The following is a 22,244-nucleotide window of genomic DNA, read 5'->3' as shown; positions in this document are numbered from 1 at the left end:
TCAAGATGGACACCATGAGAAGATCGTGTTCGATGTGATCAAGGCCCCTGAGTTTCAGATTATTCTAGGAATACCTTGGTTAGAGAAACACAATCCTCTGATCGATTGGCGAGCAAGAACGGTCCAGTTTCCAGAATGTGTCTCTACTTGTCACGCTCCACCTGGTGTTGCACTGGCAGCAATTTCTTCAGAGACTCCCCAGTTACCTCCCGAATACCTAGAATACCAAGATGTTTTCCGGAAGGATCAGGCTAACTCTCTACCTCCTCATAGGTCTTATGACTGCCTGATAGACCTGATACCTGGATCTACTCCTCCTTGTAGTAGAATTTATGCCCTCACCGAGCCTGAGAACCTTCACCTTCGACAATACCTGGATCAATACCTGGCAAATGGGGTTATTCGTCCTTCCAAGTCCCCTGCTTCTTCTGCTTTGTTCTTCGTTCCAAAAAAGGAAGGAGACCTTTGAACTTGTATAGATTATCGCTCCCTGAACCAGATCACCGTTAAGAATAGATATCCGTTACCTTTGATCCCTGAACTCCTGGACCAAGTCAGAAAAGCATGCATATATACAAAGCTGGATCTTAGAGGAGCTTACCACTTGGTACGAGTAAAAGAGGGCGATGAATGGAAGACGGCCTTCCGCACCAAGTATGGGCTATTTGAATATCAGGTCATGCCCTTCGGACTTTGCAATGCCCCGGCCGCCTTTCAATATTTTATGAACGATGTCCTCAGAGAGCTCATAGATGGGTGTGTTGTTGTTTACATTGACGACATCCTCGTTTATTCTTCATCGGAATCTGAACATCGGAAACACGTGAAAATGGTCCTCGAAAGATTGCGTCAACACAAACTTTTCGCTAAGTTGGAAAAATGTGTTTTCAACGTGACTGAAGTTGAATTCTTGGGATTCATATTATCACCTGGCGGAGTGCGTGTGGATTCAAAGAAGGTCGATGCAGTTCTCAAATGGCCATCACCATCCTCCGTAAAAGGTGTGCAAAGCATGTTAGGCTTCGCTAACTTTTACCGCAGGTTTATCCCCGAATTCTCTCGAATAGTCCAGCCCATCACTTCCTTGTTAAAGAAAAACAAACGTTTTGAATGGTCTACCGAGGCGGAACAAGCTTTCCAGGATTTGAAGACTAAATTTATTTCTGCACCAATCTTAAAACACCCTCGCCCCGAACTGCCCTACATCGTGGAAACTGATGCTTCAAGCCTTGCCATGGGGGCAGTTCTATCACAAAAGGACCCGGTAACCAATCAGTTGCATCCCGTGGCATTTTGGTCCCGCAAATTCTCGCCTCCTGAAATCAATTACACGATTACTGACAAGGAACTTCTGGCTATCAAGTCTGCCTTTAAGGCTTGGCGGCATTATCTGCTGGGGGCCCGACACACCGTTACTGTGATTACGGATTACCGAAACCTGCAATATTTGAAAACCGCAAAAGCCCAATCCTCTAGACAACTCTGTTGGGCATTATTCTTTGCCGAGTTTGACTTCATAATTACCTATCGACCTGGTACAAAAAACGGTAAAGCTGATGCCCTTTCTCGGATGGGAGTGGAAGAACACTTGATCAACCCTAAACCTGTACCAATCATTCCCGAACAAAGAATTCTGGGTGTAATCGCCACACTATCCATAGAGGAAGTTAAGGATAAAGCCAGGCAACTTGTAACTCCAGCAGACATACAGAATTGGCATCTGCAAGGAAAGGACTTTGCAGTAAAGGACAACTTATTGTATTTCCAAGAACGATTATACCTACCCAGCACAGATTTACAGAAAGAAGTAATCTCTTGTTATCACGATTCTTTAATGGAAGGACATCCCGGTATAGCCAAGACCTCAGAAAAGATCAAGCGCTACTTCTGGTGGCCGTCTTGGAAAAAAGATATCAGAGACTTTATAATGTCCTGTGGAGTATGCGCCCAAAACAAGAGTCAAAAGGAAAGACCAGCAGGCCTCTTACGCCCTATTGACATCCCACCTCGCCCTTGGCATACGCTTTCTATGGACTTCATCACCGATCTACCTCCATGCTCCGGATACAATACGATTCTAGTAATCGTGGACTTATTCTCCAAGATGGCGCATTTCATTCCGCTCAAAGGCTTGCCAACAGCAGCAACTCTGGCCCGAGAATTTCTCAAACATCGTCCGACTGCACGGTTTTCCTTCGGTTCTAATTTCGGATCGAGGTAGTCAATTTATTTCTCATTTTTGGCGAAGTTGCTGTCGGTCGGCTCAAATTGATGTGAGACTATCGACCAGTCACCACCCTCAGACCGACGGACAAACCGAGAGGACCAATCAAACTCTGGAACAGTATTTACGCTGCATGCTGCAACAAACTGAAAAAACTTGGAAAGACATCCTTTGGATAGCTGAATATGCCTACAATAACTCTGTCCATTCGGGAACTGGGAAAACACCGTTTTTTCTTTTGTACGGCAGTCCCCCTCAAACCTCGGAGTTGGATCCCCTCCAAGATCTTGAAACACCAGCAGTAGACTACCTGCATTCTACAATCACCCAAGCCTTTAAGAAAGCTGTTTCTCACCTTCAAAGGGCTAAAGAACAATACAAGAAAGGAGCAGATCAACATCGGAAGGAAGCCCCTCAATATCGAGTAGGGGATCAAGTCTGGTTATCCACCAAATATCTACCTCTAAAAGGGCCATGCACATTCAACCCAAGATACCTTGGTCCCTATTCCATCACTACCATAGTAAACCCAGTAGCGGTCAAGTTGGACTTGCCCCCGCACATGAAGATACATCCGGTCTTCCACGTCTCTCTATTAAAACCCGTGCAACCTCAAACCCGACTAACTAAATCCCCAAAACCTATCCTAGTTGATGGGGAACTTGAGTTTGAAGTCAAAAGCATTCTGGACTCCAAGATCTCCAAATCTAAACTATTTTACCTAATTGACTGGAAAGGCTACGGCCCCCAAGAGAGATCCTGGGAACCTGCTGAATATGTCCACGCTCATCGCCTAATCAAAAGATTTCACCGAACATTTCCTGACAAGCCAAAACCCCCGGAGAAGCCCGGTTTGGGAGGGGCCTTGAGGGGGGGTACTGTCATGATCTCTGCTTCCAAAAGGTCAGGGTTTTCCCAACTCCCTTGGAAGCAGATTCATAACCCAGGTTCCGAGTGCCAACCAGTCCCAATTGGGACCTTTTGGACCCAGTCCTGGCGCCAGTGGCACCAGGCTCATAAATATGCCCAGTCCCAGCGCTGGAAGCGCCGGGCTCATAATGCTTGGGTGGACTTTCCTGCAGCAGACCATGCTGCTTACTTGCCTGCCAGTTGAGCCTCTGATCCTCTTCTGTTTAGAACTACTTTTCCTGTTGGGTGGGGCAGGAGCCACTCCCTAGGTTCAGAACACTGGAACTCTTCTGGAAAGCAGGAACTCTTTTCTTACCTAGGCGTGGCTGTGGAAGGAGACACCTAAGCACTACAGGAAGCTATTTAAACCACACCCGATGGATGAATCTTGCTTTGCGTTATTCTGCATCCTCTGCAGCAGAACGCTCATCGTGTCTTCTGCATCTGATCCTGGGCCTAAGGAAAAAGGCTTACCATCCTGAATCCAGTCTTCAGCAACACCTATAAAGACAAGAAAGAACAGGTTAGCATTACGGTCTTCAGTGACAGCTCTTCACTTACCCGGGCCATCGGCTGTCGCCAACGCCTCGCGCTGCATTCTGAAAGACAAAGGCTTACCTACTCTTCGTGCGCTCCGGAGGTCTTCACACTGCATTCCGGCATCTGAAAGACAAAAACTTACCAACTCTTCGCACGCTCCGGAGGCCTCCGGCGCTGCATCCCGCATCTGAAAGACAAAACAAGGTGCGTTTAAAGACATTGGGGAACTTTAATACTCACGTGCCATTACTCCTTTCCACATCTAACCCAGTGGGTATTCCGGCACCCTGCAGCCGCTCCGAACTTGTACCTGCAAAATAAAAAGACAGTTAGAGCGCATCGTGAAGCAGGCAACAAGCGCTTACTTACTTGCTTCCAGGCGCTTCTATTCATCACACAGGCTCCATCTTCAACTCACTTCAGCCCGTCATCCACCATCGCCGGAACCCTGCAAAACAAGAGACATCATTACTAAAGACTTTAAAGACATTAGAATTACTCGAAACTTACCGTTCGTGCAGTAAACGACGGACAGCAGTCCTCTGAAGTCAAGGGGCCTGCTCCCCTTATCCAGTGAAGAAACTGGTTACAGCACCCTGCCCCGAGGCAGATGGAGAGCATGGCGTTCACTTACCTAAGACATCTTACCCTTCGAGTCAAACATACAGTGCACAGAGGTCCAGCCCAAAGAGCCAGCCGTGTGTTACACATCACCTTTGAAGATACGATATACGCCCAGTCAAGACCGGCGCCTCTACGGGAATCAGGTGAGCGTTACAGCATTTGGATCAAAAATAGATTTGTGTGCAAAGTGACAAGGGGAGTGTTCTCTCTGTATGCCATAAAATTGATGCCTGATTACACTCCATTCCTTCCCCCAATCAAGGGAGCGAGGAGAACTTGGCCAATGATAAGTTGTGAGGGGCAGGCTTAGTTATGCCCACGCACACACCCATTTTCAAAAGACATAAAAAGAGCCACTATGACCCAGGAAGGGACATTCACTTTCCACTTCAAACTGATTTCTTGCGAAGCATTTTGCCGGACCAGACAATATCCAGAAGACTCCAGAACCAGAACTTAGAATCCAGACTTCAGAACTTGCAGCAGAGAGGCCTAGTCCAAAAGCTGAATCCTTCTCAGCAGGCTTCAGAATCCAGCAACCTAACCAAACTATTCAACAGCCGGGCGAGCTGTTTGATTCTGGATAGAAACCTGTGCCAGAACCCAGAAAGCAGTGCTGTATCCAGAGAGAGCCAGACCGGACCGCTGTGCAGTGCCGAGACCAGGATCAGAGATCCAGAACCCCAGACCCAGACCAGATTGCTGTGAGCAGAACCGGTGCCAGAGACCGTCCCGTGGCGAGAGAACCGCAGCCAACCTTACCAGATCTTGACGGCCTATTTCAAATTTATAGTGGGAGTACCCAGCCAGAACTGTGCATAGCCATCTATTAGTTTAAAATAAGCTTATCCCATCCAATTCAACCTGCCTAGATCTGCATAGAAATCATTTGTCCATTCTGTGATTTCTAACCTGTGAAAGTGTCAAGTGCCACTCTGAATCATTATTTCATTTCTGAAAATCTACCTCCACAAAATTGTCTGTATCTTTGGAACCGCGTATGCTAGGAACAAGATTTAACTTTCATTTTAAAGCTAAGAATCTAAGCTTTCGACGCATTCGGAAAAAGGGCAGCAAATTGCAACTAGCTCATTTCACCACTTGTAAAAAAAAATCGCTGTCTTTTGCTTGCAACTGCTGAAATCCGTTTTCAACCTGATAATCCCTCATGAATCACTGTTAGGGTTGACCAGAACCAATCTTAAGTAGCTATCACCTACCCTGAATCTCTTATAGGGAATTAAAATCATTTTTAGCATATTTTCACTTCACTTCTTTGCAAATCACATTTAAAGTATTTTTGCCTGTGTTTAAAAGCATACCGGTTGCTCTAAGCTTGCTAGGGGGGAATTGAATTGGTATTGCATTTGATGGTATTCCTGAAAATTGTGTGCTCTTCTTCCATCTCTTTATACTGCATAGGGGGGAGTGAACTGCCACAAGGGGAAAAGTAATTATATTCTCTCTTTTTGAAACCATATCAGTTTATTTCTGTGCTGCATTCTTTCCATCATTGTTTTTCCTTGAAACCATAAAAGCATTCTCAGCTACCTTATCCTTTCTATACCAACTCCTAAGTGATTACAAAAGTGTGCTAGTGTAATATTATCCATTGTTGATCACTGTCATATTCATAAGCATGCGATCAAATATTAATTTATTATAAAAGTGTGATATATATATATTGTTTAATTTTCGAATAAATCTTTTAACTTGCAAAACAAACCTACTTCTTGGCTCAGTGAGGTTAGGGGGATTCAAAGAGAGGGGCGTTATACAAGGGTTTATCATCCAGATCCATAAACTTGTCATAAAAATATATAAATAAGGGCTTCCCTTGGGCATACCAGACTTGGCATTGACTTAGTTGGAGTGCTGAATTGAGGTCGCTTAACACTCCCCAGGCTCTCAGGCTTCCAAGGCTTCCATCGCCCGTTGGATGGTTCAAGCCATCTCAGAGGCGTACACAGCCACAAGCAAACCTGTTCCCAAGGAGATTCATGGCCATGCGGTCAGAGCCAAGGCCACAGCCATCACGTTTCAGAGACATGCTTCTTGGGATGTCATCAGCAAGGCGGCTACTTGGGCCACTCTGTCGGTCTTCTGTAAGAACTACTCGCTGTACACCAGCTCCAGGTGCGATGCAGAGTTTGGTCAGGTGGTTCTGAAGAACCTTTTTGCTTCGTCCTAGATATTAGGCAGGTTATCACAGATCCACCCTGTTCTTGTTCGGTGGAATCACCCACAAGGGTGGAGGAAAGGGGATGGGAAGTATGAGGAATTAAAGTTACTCACCATAGTCCCCTTCCCACCAGGTATCTAAGTGTCCAATGTGTTCAAGGGTGACTGAGGTAAGGAACTGTAGGATGGAGCATTGGCGGGACGTTCCCACGCCCCTATGCGCTGTACTAAATTTAAAAGCGAATCTCAATTATTTCGCTGTCCGTGGTTCCGTTATAAGTTACTCACCATAGTGACTAACGTACTCTTAGTCCATAGTCCCCTTTCCTCCATACGTCCCACCAACCTCCCCCCTAATAATAATACTGGTGTCATTAGGCAATGTTTAATCTATTGTCGACGCGTCAATGGGGACTGAGGTGTGGCACTGGAGGGCGGAGTCAGGGCATACAGTATGGAGGAAAGGGGACTATGGACTAAGAGTACGTTAGTCACTACGGTGAGTAACTTATAATATCTTACCCTACCCCAACTCGAGCGACTGGAATGCATCTTGCAGTTTGTGGCAAAGTCTAGTTGGCAGGCATCTTGTGTTCTAATTTAGGCCATTCCCAGTCCATGTATGAGTGGAAGATCAAATCTTACAGCGTAGTTGCGTTTCTTAGTTTGTAAACAACGTTTTTGACTAAAACCCCATTATTATAAAGCACTTTTAACTTGGGTATTCTACTTGTTGCAACAGAAGGGTAGATGTTACATCCATTTAGCAAATCCTGTCTCGAGAACTAAACGCGTGTTGATGCTTACTAAGTTGTTCAAAATATGAAAATGTTTTATTCCTACCCATTACAACTGTTCGCATTAATATAGCTTTCATGCCCTGGTGCCGGGTCGGACATGGCATTGAACGGCCTGCCAGCCCGAGCTTTGGTAGGCCCGTGTGAAGCGAGGGCCTCAGCTCACGCTGCGAGCCATTAAACGCCATGTCCGGTGCGGGTGTGTGAAAGTTATTAGCGCCGTTGGATTTCCTGGGGTGCAGCTAGTTTTCGCTTTTTTTTATTCCGACGGGAGATGAGCTCAGCGCAAGCACATCTCTTGTCGAAATAAAAAAAGACAAAATGGCTGCCACCATTAAAAATTGAAAAGGGACTATGTCGCTTTTCGGATGGCAGCGGCCATGTAAACATGTTCAAAAATGGCCACCGTCATCCGAAAAGGGACCGAGTGCCATTTTTATTGCAATGGTGGTGGGCATTTTTGTTTACTTTTTTTTCACCGAACAGAGCAGGTGATGAACGCACAATCGTGCTGGGGAAAGGTGGATTGTGATTGGCCAATCTGCCTTTCCCAGGTGCGAATAGCATTTATCGCTCTTACTGGGTTGCCAAACTAAACCTTTTGCATTTGCTCATTAATTCCTGTTTCATATGTTTTCAAATGATGAATCAATTTCTGTTCTTTAAATAAGTCATTTTTCGATGTTACCTCCCCTTTGGTTAAGTGACACTGTTTCAACAACCCACCACTCTATATTTTCAGGGTTATAACCTTTGTCCAAGAAATGCTAGACCATGGGCTTGCTGTTGTCTTTTCTCCGTAAAGTTGAACGGTGTTCACCTATTAGAATTGTTATTTTTCTGGCAGTCATCCCTATATAACAAACATGGACATGGGCACTTAATTGCATATATGACCTGTTTGGTTTGACAGTTGGAAAGGTTTCTCAGTTACCAGTTTAATTACAATGATTTCAACACCTTGGTCACAATTCAGTTACTGCCCACATGGGTAGTGACCAATGAGGGGCTGCATATTAAATGAAGTGTGTCCTATTAATTGTTTGTTTTGTGTCTGATAAGTGTGCACTAGCTTTTGTCTAATGCTCGACTCCGGTTTAAATGAAAAAGAGGTTTTGGTAATGGCTGATTGGATATATTGACTAAATGCCAGTTTTCAATCTGATTTTGTGAGAATTTCTTTACACAGATTAGTCGGTTTTCTGGCTGCACCCACTTAGTAAAGTTAGCAGAATCTCTTGTATTGCATAATGGGCTCATCTATATGCCTGGTTGAATGCTCTTTTTGGATATCCTTGTGCTTTTAACCTCAATTTTAGTTCATTTGTATGCCTTTCGAAATCTTCCTTCGATGAACAATTACTTCGGCTTCTACAAAATTGACCAACTGGCAAATTTAGTTTAAGGCTCAATGGATGACAGCTGCTGAATTGTAGTGGTGTGTTCCTATTTGTTGGTTTTTTAAATATAAATCTGTAACCAATTTGCCTTGATTTTCCTTAATGTTCAAATCTAAGAAGTTAATTTGTTGTCTATCGAATTGCACCATGAACTTGATGTGGCCATTCTGTTCATGTAGCCAATCTTTAAATTCCATTAATGACTGTTTGGTTGCGCCAAATGAGAAATACGTCATCGACGTAACAGTACCTTGTATGGATTGGAGTTGTTATAAATTAATCTTTCCTCATAATCGACCAAATACTGGTCTTTGAACAAGAATTTATTTTTCATCAACACCAGCCGAGCTTAATCTATCAAAAACTTGGTTGGAAATCTGTGTGGTCTCCTTCGTGAATCCAAGGCCTCTTGCAATGATATATTTGACTTGTCCTGTGCAGTATTGGTATACAAGGCCTCATGTCCTTTGTAGCTAACAAATCAGTCCTATGATCATAAGGCAGCTCATCGATCATTTTAATCGTATGTAAAGTGTCTTGTACAAAACTAGGTGTTAAGTCTACAAATTGGTTACAAACTTAGACAAAAGTTCAAGGATTAAATTCAGACTGGAGATAACGGGTCTTCCTGGAGGGTTGCTAATATCCTGATGCACTTTAGGAAGAACAGAGATAGCTTGGACCACTGGATTTTGCTTTCTTAGGAATGCTGTTTCCTTATCACTAATTGTCCCACTATTGAATGCATTCATTACAATGGTGTAAATTAACACTGCAATAGAAGCAGTGGGATCATATGTTATTTCACGATACAAAATGTCTGTTGCTAACTTGTCTTGTGATTTCATATCATAGTCTGGGGTATTCATTAAAACAGTTCCACCGCCCTTATCTGCTGGCTTGATAGTGAGTTATGTCGTGTTTTTGAGATTGCTTAATGCCTTCCTTTCATTAATGCTGATGTTGCTCTTGAAGTACACACTTTTAGTTTCCAGTTGAGAAACTTCTCACATGATGACTCTTTTGAAAGTCAATAGCTCTGTATCGATGGCTGTCGAAAGGGGTGTAAAGCTGGATTATACCCTTATTCCAGTAGTACCTTCAGCGATTCTTTTTAATGTATTCTCTGCAAAAAATGTCTTTAACTGAATAGTTCTAAAAAAAAAAAAAAATCAACTCAATGTTCAAGTGACAAAAATCAACCATTCTGTTAGGAACAAAGCTTAATTCTTGATTGAGACAGTTAATTTCATCACTAGATAAATGTGATGATAAATTAAATGGTATTATGTCATAACTAGTTAAAATTCTATGGGACCACCGATCACCTGTCATTGCAGTGTCTGGTTTGCATGTCCCATGGTCTCAATGGACCTTGTGTACAGTAATTGTCTTCTTCCTCTGAAGCCCCTTCTGGGAATAAAATGTTGGTTTGATGGCCCTCGTGTAGTTGTACTTATGCCCTCACTTGTGGAAGGGGCACTGTTCATTGTATCATCTTCACTAGAACCGCTCGATTTGGAAATATCAGAAAAATAAATGTTTTTCTGGACTAAACTCCCTTCTTTTCTGCGTGTTGATTCAGTGTAATATCCAGGTTGTAAATACAGGTATGCATATTCTTCTGTAAATGTTGTACAATCTCTTGGCAACTTTTCAAGTTTTTTTATTCATACTCAACATTTTAAATTTCTCCATTTCAATATTAATCTCATCTATCACATTTGTTGCATCTTGTGATACTGTGTTTGTTAGCAGTGCTTGTTGGTTTTAGATTTTAAGTATTAGAGCATCAGGTTCCCATACTGCATTGTACAAATTAGTTTTTTCTTTTTATGTGTCAGCAAACCAAATTCGTCAGTGTGCTTTGCTGTCACGCTTTCTTGTTCAATTAGTGATGGATGATCAATGATTAGTAAAAAAAATGATCATCAGATTATGAATGGTAATTTTTCTCTTTTAACATTGTTTCAAATGCCCTCCAGACACAGGCTGTGCTAATCATGCCTACCAAAAAATAAGGGCGCTGATTTAAAGAATGCACTTCTACAGCTCAAAATCAATAAACAAACAATTGTATATTCTGTCACAGAACAACTTTTATTTTGGTTTTTATATTATACTTAATATTATAATACTTCAGTGGGAAATCTCCCAACAATATCTCATCTATATACACTCAATATTATTTGACAAGGAGACAAGACAGATGTGCAGGTAAAGGGTGTGTGCTGTGCCTAAACATCATTCATCTAAGTGCTCAGAATCCAATCTCATAACTTTATAACGCCGCAATTAAAAACTTTACAAGTCTAAACATCCATTTGACTCAACATCGATGATAATGGTGCAACATTATAAAACCTCTACATCCTACGTCTACGTTTCAACCCTGCTATATTACCTCAGGTACTTCATCATTTGTTATATGACAGAATACACCTTTGCTTGCCAGGATCTATGACATTATGCGCAAAGGATATTCTTTTGTTATTGGTGCATTCAGTGCATTGTTAGCTATGCTCTGTTTTTTTTAATAATATATGATGATGGTAAGTTTCTCTGAATGCTGGAATATCCTAGGCTATATACTACATATAAAGTGGAAATTGTGTGCTACAAACATCTTGAAACGGTTGTAGTTTTAGGGTTTTGCCTAACTGCGGAAACCCAGGACTCCAAACATGTGGGTTCATGTTTTTATGAGGAGACCTGTGCAGATGTAGGATAATGGGGCATTCATTGTTGCCTGTGACTTTGAGTAGGTGTTCTGATGTAAATGTCAGGAGTGTTTGTATGCCATATACTGCACTCTGAATGACCTTATGGGTACCTTATGAGCAGGGCAACCTCATGTAAAGACAAATTGCACTTTACTTAATTCCCCAAGATGTCTACATTTTAAAATTGTACACTGTTGCTAGTTTTCAGATGGTGTCGCGCTGCTTCATGACAAAAGCTGCAAACATGTTACTTGTAGAATTTGAAAACATAGTGCTTATGCCTGCGGATTTGAATGGCTTTTCAGAGTTGGGGCCTCTTTATGAGAGTGCTTCATGCAGGGCATTGTGGGTTGAAGGTGTGCTATCAATGGAAGATGCACCCCAAACCACACCTTTGATTGACATAAAAAAAACCTATAAAATGTCTGTTTTCCCATGAGTGCTGTTCTGATGGTGCACAAAATTTAGGGAAGTCCTTTGTAAACATTTATGTAAATAAATGTGCCTTGTCATTTCACCTAGCATAGCTACTTTTATGACCTTTTGCTTTGCCCCGAAGCAAGGCCAATTCACACATGTGGGTCAACATTTTGAGAGTGTGCAAAAATCGAATTGTTTTGAGGTTTGCTTCTTGCACTCAATTTTCATATTTGTAGGTCTATAACAGTGTGTGCTTCCCCAAAGTGCAATATAACTGCATAGCATTATGGAAAATGCAATTTTTTGGGAGGTAAGCATGTGATATACATTACGCAGGAACGCTTGGGGATTTTTTGAAAATGTATTGCTTGCCTCAGTAGTCAAATTTGAATTGGATTTTTCCATGCCAAACGCGGATGGTGGGTACACAAATCAAATTCGAGCTCTGGTGCGGTTGAATTCTGAGTATTACATATTTTAAGGCAAACAATTGAAGTTGCATGCCCTCAAAACCAGATAAACATATGAATTTGTTTTAAATTTGAAGATTACATTTAATGAAATCGGCATCGTTCTACCTGCTTACCTTACACATTCAGAATGTGTCACTGGTATGAGTCATTGTAATGGGCTCATCTGCCATTGTAGCTTTTGTGACATGTAAACCTACTAAGTTCACTCATAGTTCTACTCTTTTCACCGACTAAGGGCAGAAATGTCGAAAAAGTTGCAAACAAATAGTATGACCCCGTTACCAAAACGATGTTAGAATTGCTAAACAGTGTTTTCCAGGTTCGCCTTTTTTGAGAAAACTGACACACCCATAAATACAAATGTTCTAGTGCTATTCAGAGAAATTAACAGCCTTTTTCACTGTCTATCTGTTTTTCTGTAAATAGCAGTACACTGTAATGTATGAGACAATTTTCAGAAGCCAAACAAAGACATGAATAATTCCTAAGCATCATTATAATAATCATCTTGTGGGGGAAAGGAGCTTATAGCGAGGGGAAGAGGAAGCCTTTATAAAAACAAGTTGGGAAAGTTTAAATACGAACATACCCAAACATTGCAAATATAACTGAGAACTAGAGTGTGAGACACCTTAGCAACTAGCAAGTTACAATGAAAACCAATAGCTTTCACATGTTTTTTTTTGCATAAGCATGTGCCAAGACTATCCCTTATGCAAGCTATTGCCATCACATGCTGTGACACTCCTCGTCAGAATGGTTCTGCTATCGTATGCCAGCTGTTGCCATCTGAAGCCCACATACCCGTACCTTTACCAGGAATTGCCAATGTGCCATGTATCCCTGACAAGGCAATGTCAATACAGAGATGGAAGTGAAAATATTGCAATAGTGCTGCGGCACAATTCCACTTGTTATAGTATAAGAGCACACCATGCTTACCACCCCACCGCCCGCCTCAGGGATCATGCATGCTACCTAATTCTGTGTATTCTTTTACAACACACGACTTTGCATTTGGAAGTATACGCAATGCTTAGATTTTTTAAGATGGAGTACTTTGTCAAGTTGACCGCCTTAGAAACTCTAGCCATGCTCATTGCAACTGGTAGCAGCTAGCAACTGCCAAAAATAAAAATAACTGTCGGTCTCAATGTTGTTTGTGTCCGTCAGTGTAATTGTGTACTAAATAGTTTATTGTTGTCAGGCACTCATAACCCTCAACTTCCATGCCCCCACCCCCACCCTTTAGAAATGCATGTTGACACTTGTTCAGTCCGTCTTGAAGTGTTGTTTGATTCTGCCTATCTGGTCTTTGTTTACAATGTGGTTCTATTTAAACAGCAGCCTATTAAAACTGTAAAGAATGCTTGGCTCTTTTATATATGGAAATGAACGGTATTTGTGATTTTAAAAAAATGTATTGTTTTTGTAGTCTTCTTAAGGCCACAGCGGAGTTTGGAGTCGGTTGATCCACAGTTTACAATGAGGAGAAAACTGGAGCAAATGAGGGAAGAAAAGGAACTCATGGAGCATCTTCGTGAGGTAAAGTGTGAAAAGGGTTCACATCCACAATAAGAGCACTGGTGCTGTAGATCTGTACGCACTGTGAGCGTTGCACTTCAAAATGGGGGTTCAGTAGGTGTTATAGGTTCAGTGCGAAGCACAAGAAGATATGACGTGGCTTGTAAGAAAATGTACGTGAAATTTAAAAAGTTAGGCTTGATTCACTGAGGGTTATGCAGCGGGTAAGTGTCCCGCAAACGCTTCCCTCACATATTTCACAACAGGGATTTCCATTCATTGGGAGGGAATGGCTGCAGGTGCCATGGACCCACAATTCGCCCTTCCATGCATATCGAAGTGTCTGGCCCTTTATCAACACCTAGGTATGAATTGAATAATGTATGCTTCATTCATCATGTCTGGTGGGGAGCTACATACGCTCTGTGCTGTATCATACTATGAGACTTGTTCACAAGTGGACTTGTCACATAAATATGATGCACGGATTTGTCTGGCTTAACAGGGAATAAAATCATAAGCTAGCCCCAGCAGGTACGCCTAAAAATGTGCTTACATAGATTGGGTCTCCTGGCAAGTAGGGGTGAAATGACAAACGGGGAAACCTGCTTACTGTCAAGCTGTGTAGAGGACAGATGAACAGAAGTAAAGCTGCTGACTTGAATGGATGCTGCAGTGGCTGGATTTTGGATCTAGTTATGTTTGGGAAGTGGTAATCGGATCACCCAAAGAGAAGGTCTAATTATTTAAAGAAAGCACCATACAGGGTGCTGATTCAGTACAATAAGACTGGGTTTATGTGAATGCCAAATAAAACTATCCTGATTTTGGTCTCTGAATATAAGTGTTGTTGTGTTTTAAGCCAACATAAAGGACCCAAAGTACCCTGGCCATACATTCGCTCCTTAATGCCATCTTGTATTTTTTATTCCCCTTTCTGTGTTAAGTTTCTAACTCCATATCAGTGTTTTAGTTCTGACACTTTTTGCCCTATGAATCTAATTTCCAGGCATCTCACTGTTATTATTTTTCCCCTTTTCCCTTTTCCCTATTTTTTCCCTTTTCCCTTCATTTTTCTCATGTTTAATATGATAGAAATTATGTTTCTTCTGTGATGATGCTTTTTCGCGTATGGGGGAAGAGGGAAGAGTGTGGGAAGGGAGAGGAGGGCAGCGTATGGCTTGGAATAGGATATTTGTGAATGGGAAGGTCAGCCTCAGTTAGGGGAGCAGAAGATAGGATGACACTGGAGAGAATGGAAAGGCATAGGCATGGTGTGACGACTCACTTCCTCTTATCACTTCTCCCCAGAGGAGCCCCTTTCCTTGTTTAATGTGGGAGAACCACATGGGGAGGGACTCCCCTCCTGGGGATAAGGACGACCACCTAGGTAAAAATCGGCACAACTCCACAAACCTAACCCATTGCCACCTTTTCCACTAACCCCCCCTTACTGTTTGTTATTGTAATATTATACCAGTTATTTCTACTGAGACGAAAAAGATTGCTAACAATACAGATAGTATGACTAACTCAAGTAGTGGAATGAAAAAGATCACCTGGAGCATGAATATTACCAACAAGGCCAGTACTGAGATGAGGTGGCCACCAGGAGCCATAAAGAATGGCTCAGAGAAGATACAGGAATGGTATAGACTTCCGCAGGGGAGTTGTCCTGTGAAACACATAAAAACTGACAAAGGACTTCGGGAAGATGAGCGGCACACCCGCACGAATGATATTCCAGCCTGGACAGTTCTAAAGGAAACAAGGAGTATGCAGTGAGAAAGCCAAGAGCAGTCCACTCTCAAAAACAAGAGGCCGACGACTGGAGTCCTTCACCCAGTGTTGTGGAGCAGGTCATGGTCGTGACTGGAGCCGGGCAGGTGATGGCGCGACCTCGGGGGGGGTGGACCGAGCTGTCCAGTAATGTCGCCCATACCGTCGGTGAAGAGACCAAGGAGAAGGTACGCGAAGCGAGAGCAGCAGAAGCCAAAGACACCCACGCAGCTCGGTGAGAAGGAGGATGCACCCAGGAAGAACCATCTCAGAGCCAATGAAGGTAACTGGCACGTCTCTGGGACCAGTATGGGCTTGGAGGTGCAGGAGAGAGACAATCCGCCTGGAGATAAATATACAAAGCATCTTCATCGTGGCAGTACTTGGGATGAGAGTCACCCAAGTGGGCCTAGTAAGAAGGGATGAGAACAAACACTCTGGGACCCGAACCAAGGTGAAATCTATGACGATAAGAAGCATCTTCCTCGTGGCAGTACTTGGGAAGAGAATCACCCAAGTGGGCCTAGTGAGAAAGGAAGACAACCAAGGGCTTGTGACCCGAACAGAGGTGAGGCCTATGTTGATACAAGTCATCTTCCTCGTGGCAATACCTGGCAGGAGAGTGAACCAAGTGGGCCTAACAAGAAGGGAGGAAGCGAACAGGGTCTGGGACCCAAATAAATACAAGGCAAATATTGGAGCGAGCAACCCTCTAAACATTGGTAGAGAAAAGATCACTTATCTGCTAAGGAGAGCCTTGAATGCTTGCAAAAGTTACCTACGAAGAATGGGGAAGGGAGACATTACCCCTGGAACTTTGTTGAAACTAGACATTAGCCCTCATTACGACCCTGGCGGAATTCGAAAAACGATGGCGGAAATGTAATACCGCCATCGAATACCGCCCGTTGCGATTATGACCCGTCACCGTAAAGTACGATGCCATTAGCGACACCGTAGTGAACGCCAACGCTAACTGCACCAAGTACGCGCACGCGCGCCTTGCAAAACCGTAAATTCCGCCATGGCGCAACGGTACGCGAATTCTGACCCTAGCGGACATTTACTTAACGCCATCAAGCATGGCGGAAAGTACCATTCCGCCATGGTGAGAATTACGGCATCGCGAACCAACCGTAAATGGCCCTACTGAGTGCCTGTACTCCACTCCCTGCCCACATTGCACAACTCCCCGTAGGCGCAATGTAGTCACACTATGCAACCAGTGAAATGTACAAGTCACCCATGCATGCCAACGAACAAATGCATGCAGGGGCTCCAAGTGCCTTGTGAGTGGCCATCCATATATGGCATGTCACCATTGCCGTACTGATGCAGCACAGGCATTTGAAGGTCAAAGTACAACAAAATGAACTGAAATATCCCATGAGACAAAACAACAATAGTCCCCCATCGCTTGCCACCAGTGTAAATCAACATTCAAAGCAGTATCCAGAGGGAGACTGCACTAGCCCTGTACACTTGCCAGTAGACAAACCAACCATCAGCATAAGCATGTACCACACAAGTTGGCAGAGTGACTGAGCAGCCAGGCTCATCTCAAGAGGGGCCAATGGGAGCTGTAGGGCACAGATGGCACGAATACAGAAGCAACACCAATGGACCTGACCTCAGTCACCCTCCAAGAAACGCACGCAAACACAGGCACCTGTGACCAGCCATTTACTGATAATCCCATCATTCCACCAATCCACCTGGCTGACCGGCATCTGTTGCACAAAAGCTAATCCCCCGCCCCTGAGCATGACAGCATAAAAACAGTCATAATGGCAGCCCCTATCCCTGACCTTACTGGGCTTCGTAGGCAAACGCGGCCAGTACAGTACCACACAACTCTACTCAGAAGCCGGAACCCAATGCAGATCATCTCACAATACATCGCGCCACAAATCGGAATATGCTACATTACTAGCAAAGAATAACGCTACACGGTTAATATCTGAACATAAATTTAATGCACATCAAAATCACCAAGCCCATACAGCTATTTGCTCATAAACTCCCAAATAATTTTCATTACTGTGGGCTGCATCCGCAATAAATGACCAGCTTCTTCTTGTGTGACGCCCTGTTCCTTCATGGTACACAGGGGCTACATTTACGTTCAAAAAGGCAACATGGAAGCGCCTAGAACCGCAGGGCCGTCCCATGAAGTAGGCACTAGTCCAGCTGAAAGCTTGATATGTTGCTCCTAGCCACTAGTACTGCGTAAGGGCATGTGGCCCATTGGCGATCGTCCCATAAGATCGTAATGGTGCTCCACTGATTAACTCGAAGCTGCAGGTGTCGACGGTAAAACCCATCTGCAGGAGTGGCGTACAGATGGCAGCGGCAAAAGGGGAGGAGATACCGGTCACCCAAATGAAAAAAAATATAATAGTATGGGCATCCGAACTTCATATGTATTACTCACTTCATTCAACACACTAAATCTACAACCATATGCATGCTAGCCCACTCAAAAGGATTAATTTCACCCAAAAAGCACTAGCGAATCATAACGATATAAATCGAGGTGAATACACTATTACAAACGAGTGTTTTGTGTGCATGCGTCTGTTAAAACTGAATCCATCAGATGGGATTAGTTACGTGTATAGACACAAGTGTCTGAAGGCGCGTCGAGACAGGGAGGGTTCAACAAGGGCAGATAGACGATGGTCCCACTATGGCAGCTTTGCTTCACATAGCGCAGGGGAAGGGGATAGATTCCAAAAAGCCATGTACATGGCAAACTCTCAATTAAATCATCTGTCCATGCATCCATTCATCATTCCCTCATCCTGGTATAAAAACGGCTCAATATTCACTCACATGACATTTGAAATTTCCATTGAGTCTGTGCGTAATGCAGTCTGCAAAATCCACTGTGCTCCTGCCCGGATTTCTAGTGTAGTGAAGTAACATGTATTTGGGAACGTCCTGCCTTATCGTCCACTACGCTATTGCGCATCCCATTCAATTCATATCAATCATTACATTCTCGTCATGGGCCCTGTCCCAAGGACATTCAACAATAGAACGTTATATTTCCAGTCAGACCTGTGGGCGTCTCCTCGCCGCCAGTTCAAAACCAAAATCGCTGTCCTTCGAATTCCTCATTTGCAACATCACGTCGAAAAGGCATCTGTGAACGCTTGAATTCACTAATACATCTATGTAGTGCGGCTGTGTGTGAAAATGGTAACTGGCTTCAATCACTAATGGGACTCCCCGCCCGTCGGTGAACGTCGGCACAGTGCTGCATGAGGGTCCACCGTTGATCGAGTACTACATTCCACTGACCCTTCACAAGTTTGCTCGCGACTGCAAATATAGTATGTGAAACAATGGGACCATAGCAGAATTAACAGATAAACCAACATTTCACTGCCATCGGGATTAAATACATGATTGCAATTGCAAGATGCCATGCGTCAAATTGCAGCGTTGTGTGCGGGACGTGCTCGCACAAAAGTAATTGCAGCTGGCACAGGTGGAATGAATCACCACAGGTGGAGGCTATACAGCCTGAAAACACATAAATTGCACACCCAACCCCCTCCCACAACCACACCCACTCCAAAATGCTACCGGCAGGACTAGCGATGTTGGGCCTGGGGGACCTGATAGCACTGCAAGTACTCCAACTTCAAGAAGAAGACGAACACCAACAACTACAACAACCGGCCGCACAGAGGAGACGCAGGAGGAGGAGGAGGAGGCCAAGGCAGGGGCAGCAGGGCCCACCAGCACAGCCACTACCACCACGCAGGCAGCCCGCAATCCCACGCCTCCGAGCTAATCCGTTCAATCTCACTGCTGAGCAGATCCACACCCTCTACCGTTTGGACCAGGACACCATAACCGCCATTGTCAACATGACACACGCTGACCTTGTCAGCATGATAGATAGCCCAACCGCCATCCCACCCCTACTGAAGGTGGTGTCTGTACTCCACTTCCTGGCCACAGGCACCTACCAGCACACAGTCGGACAGTTGCATGGCATTTCACAGCCACTATTGTCACGGACACTATTCCAAGTGCTTGATGCCCTCCTGAAGCACGCAGACGACTACATCTGTTTACCACGCTCGGAGCAGGAGATTACAAACACAAAAGTGGGATTCCATGCACTTGGCGGCATACCGGGTTGCATTGGTGCCATCGACTGCACCCATGTGGAATTGGTTGTCCCACATGCCATGGAGGTCCAGTACCGCAACTGGAAACAATATCATTCTATCAATGTACAAATGGTGTGTGACTCCAACAGGATCTTTACACATTGTTGTGCCCGATTTCCAGGATCAACCCATGATTCTATGGTCTTGAGGAACTCTACAATACCACGCTACATGGAGCGACACGCAGGGCACCGATCCTGGCTACTCGGTGAGTCTCATTTAATGCATGAGAATGTGGGGTAGGTGATGCGTCAATGACCTGGCAGGGAGGGGGGGGGGATGCGTACGTAGCAATGTCATTCCACAAACATCCTTTCTTGTCCACATACAGGTGATGCCGGGTATCCACTGAAGAGATGGCTCCTTACACCAATCCGGAACCCACAGAACCAGCAAGAGGAGGACTACAACCATGCCCACTCACGTACCCGTGTAGTCATAGAACAGGCATTCGGCCTACTGAAGGCTCGTTTCCGCTGCCTCAGCAGGTCTGGCGGGGCACTCCTGTACCGCCATGAGAAGGTTGCAAAGATGGTCATGGCATGTGTCATGCTACACAACATGTGCGTAAGTAGAAATGTGCCCATGCCCCCTGACGCAGAACTGCAAGCACCTGAAGATGGTCATGATGAGGGTGGGGATGTGGCAGCACCTCAAGGAGTCCGCGAGGCACAGGAGGCCCGTGAAATTCGTCAGAATATCATAGATGCATGCTTCTAGCACTCACGCCTGGTGGCTGTTACATGGACACGGGACTTGTGGCACTGTGTGTGTCTGGAACATGCACAATGTGGACTGTACGCCAAGAATGGCCTCGTACACAAAGATCAATGTCCACACATCTCATTGGATGATTTTGAATAATTGTATGGCAAATGTGAAATGATATTACACACCCAATCGACCCGCCACCCAAAAAAGCCCAACACACCCCCTCCACCCTCCTACCTCCCCCCCGAACACCAGTGTCCAAAGATGCTCATTGTCAGTGGGCAGACGCTATTGCAAGCCCCCTCTCCGGGTATCAGGGGCACCCCTGCCTGTGGAGCGCAGGTTCCTCCCAGATCTACGTTGGGGGCTGCCCTGGACGGAACTTGCAACGGATGATGTCTCTGCCTGCTCACGTCCATGCATGTCCCTAAGGGTTTGTGTGAGCTCAGTGAGCACACGGCGCACAGCGGCAAGTTCACCACATACGTCTTTGGACGTCGCATGCAGTTCCCCCCTCAGGCTCTCGGTGCTTCTCTCCATTTGTCCCCTCAGGCTCTCGGTGCTTCTCTCCATTTGTCCCCTCAGGCTCTCGGTGCTTCCCTCCATTTGTGCCCTTAGTGTCTCGGTACTTCGCTCCATTTCTGCCCTAAGTGTCTCAGTAGATGTTTCAATGGCTGCCTTAGAACCCCCACATTCAGCAGCATGCTCCTTGAGGAGCGTGGCCAGTTGCTGCTGTTGCACAGTCATCTGCTCGAGGGACTGTTGACTCTGCTGGGCCATGCCCATTTGCTGTGGTGTCAGAGGGGCTGATCACCTCATGTTGCCTTGCCACAGGCCTTGTGGGGGTTGGCCAGTCGTCGTCTTGTGGGTGCCCCTGCATGGTTTCCTCATGGTGTACGGGATGAAACAAACAGGGGGATTGAGACAGGTCATGGATGGGTCCTACGTCGACAGCACCGTTTTCTGTGTCGGAGCATGCTGGCATGTAAGCAGTGTCACCTATGGTGCTGCTGCCACCAGAAGCAGTGCCTTCTGTGGCATCCATTGGGGGGACCTGTGGTGCTGCTGTTGTGGACATGCTGGCTGCTGGGGTGCCTGTTGAAGTCCCCTCCAGTGTGCTGCCACTTGATTTGTGCTGCTGCCGTGTCTTGATCCGTGCAGCTGAGGTGGAGGGTCTTTGGCCGTTGGTCTTGGCCCTCTTTGCAGGTGTGCTGGTAGGGGTGTCCTGAAGCTCGTCGTTTGAATCGGACCCTGTGGTGGAGTAAAGGAGGGCGAGCGTTATTTATGGGTCTGTGGAAATTGGAATGGCAATGTATCACATGCATTGGGGTGGTACCTGAGGGTGATTTGGGTCAGGGCCTTGGAGGTGGTCTCATTTTTGTGTGGATTGAGGATGCAGTTGTTTTGCAGCCTGCAGTTAGGGTGTGCATGCTGCACATGTGGAGGGTGTTTTTAGGATTTCTACTTATTTATGTATTTAATCTGACTTTTAAAGGGCGCTATGATGGCAATGTATGTGGACGTTCTCCTGGACATGTGTTTCTATTGCACTATGGGGACACATGGTACTTCACATGATTGGACATTGTGGTTTTAGCATTGTTTTATTTGGGCCACCTACCTGATTCTTCGGATGTCTGCACTCCTTTCTCCATCCCTCCGACTCCCTCTATGCTCTCCATTCCAATGGTGGAGGCACAGATTTCTTCCCAGGGGGTCAACTTGATGGGTGATTCCGATCCTCCCCCG

General features: G+C 44.9%; 1 protein-coding gene across 2 annotated transcripts in view; it reads left to right on the top strand.

The window, feature by feature from the left end:
- Positions 1 to 22,244, top strand: part of LRCH1 (leucine rich repeats and calponin homology domain containing 1) — a 1,427,405-nt gene that overhangs the window by 1,212,121 nt on the left and 193,040 nt on the right. For both annotated transcript variants that reach the window (XM_069640111.1, XM_069640112.1), the window contains one exon: positions 13,727 to 13,836. In XM_069640111.1, the coding sequence (XP_069496212.1) occupies positions 13,727 to 13,836 (110 nt within the window). The remainder of the gene's footprint in view (positions 1 to 13,726; positions 13,837 to 22,244) is intronic.

This window comes from Ambystoma mexicanum, chromosome 7q (assembly GCF_040938575.1).
Source record: "Ambystoma mexicanum isolate Mex_15411 chromosome 7q, UKY_AmexF1_1, whole genome shotgun sequence".
NCBI classification, from domain to species: Eukaryota; Metazoa; Chordata; class Amphibia; order Caudata; family Ambystomatidae; genus Ambystoma; species Ambystoma mexicanum.
Note: the sequence above shows the minus strand (reverse complement) of the source record. Positions and strands in the feature narration are given on the sequence as shown.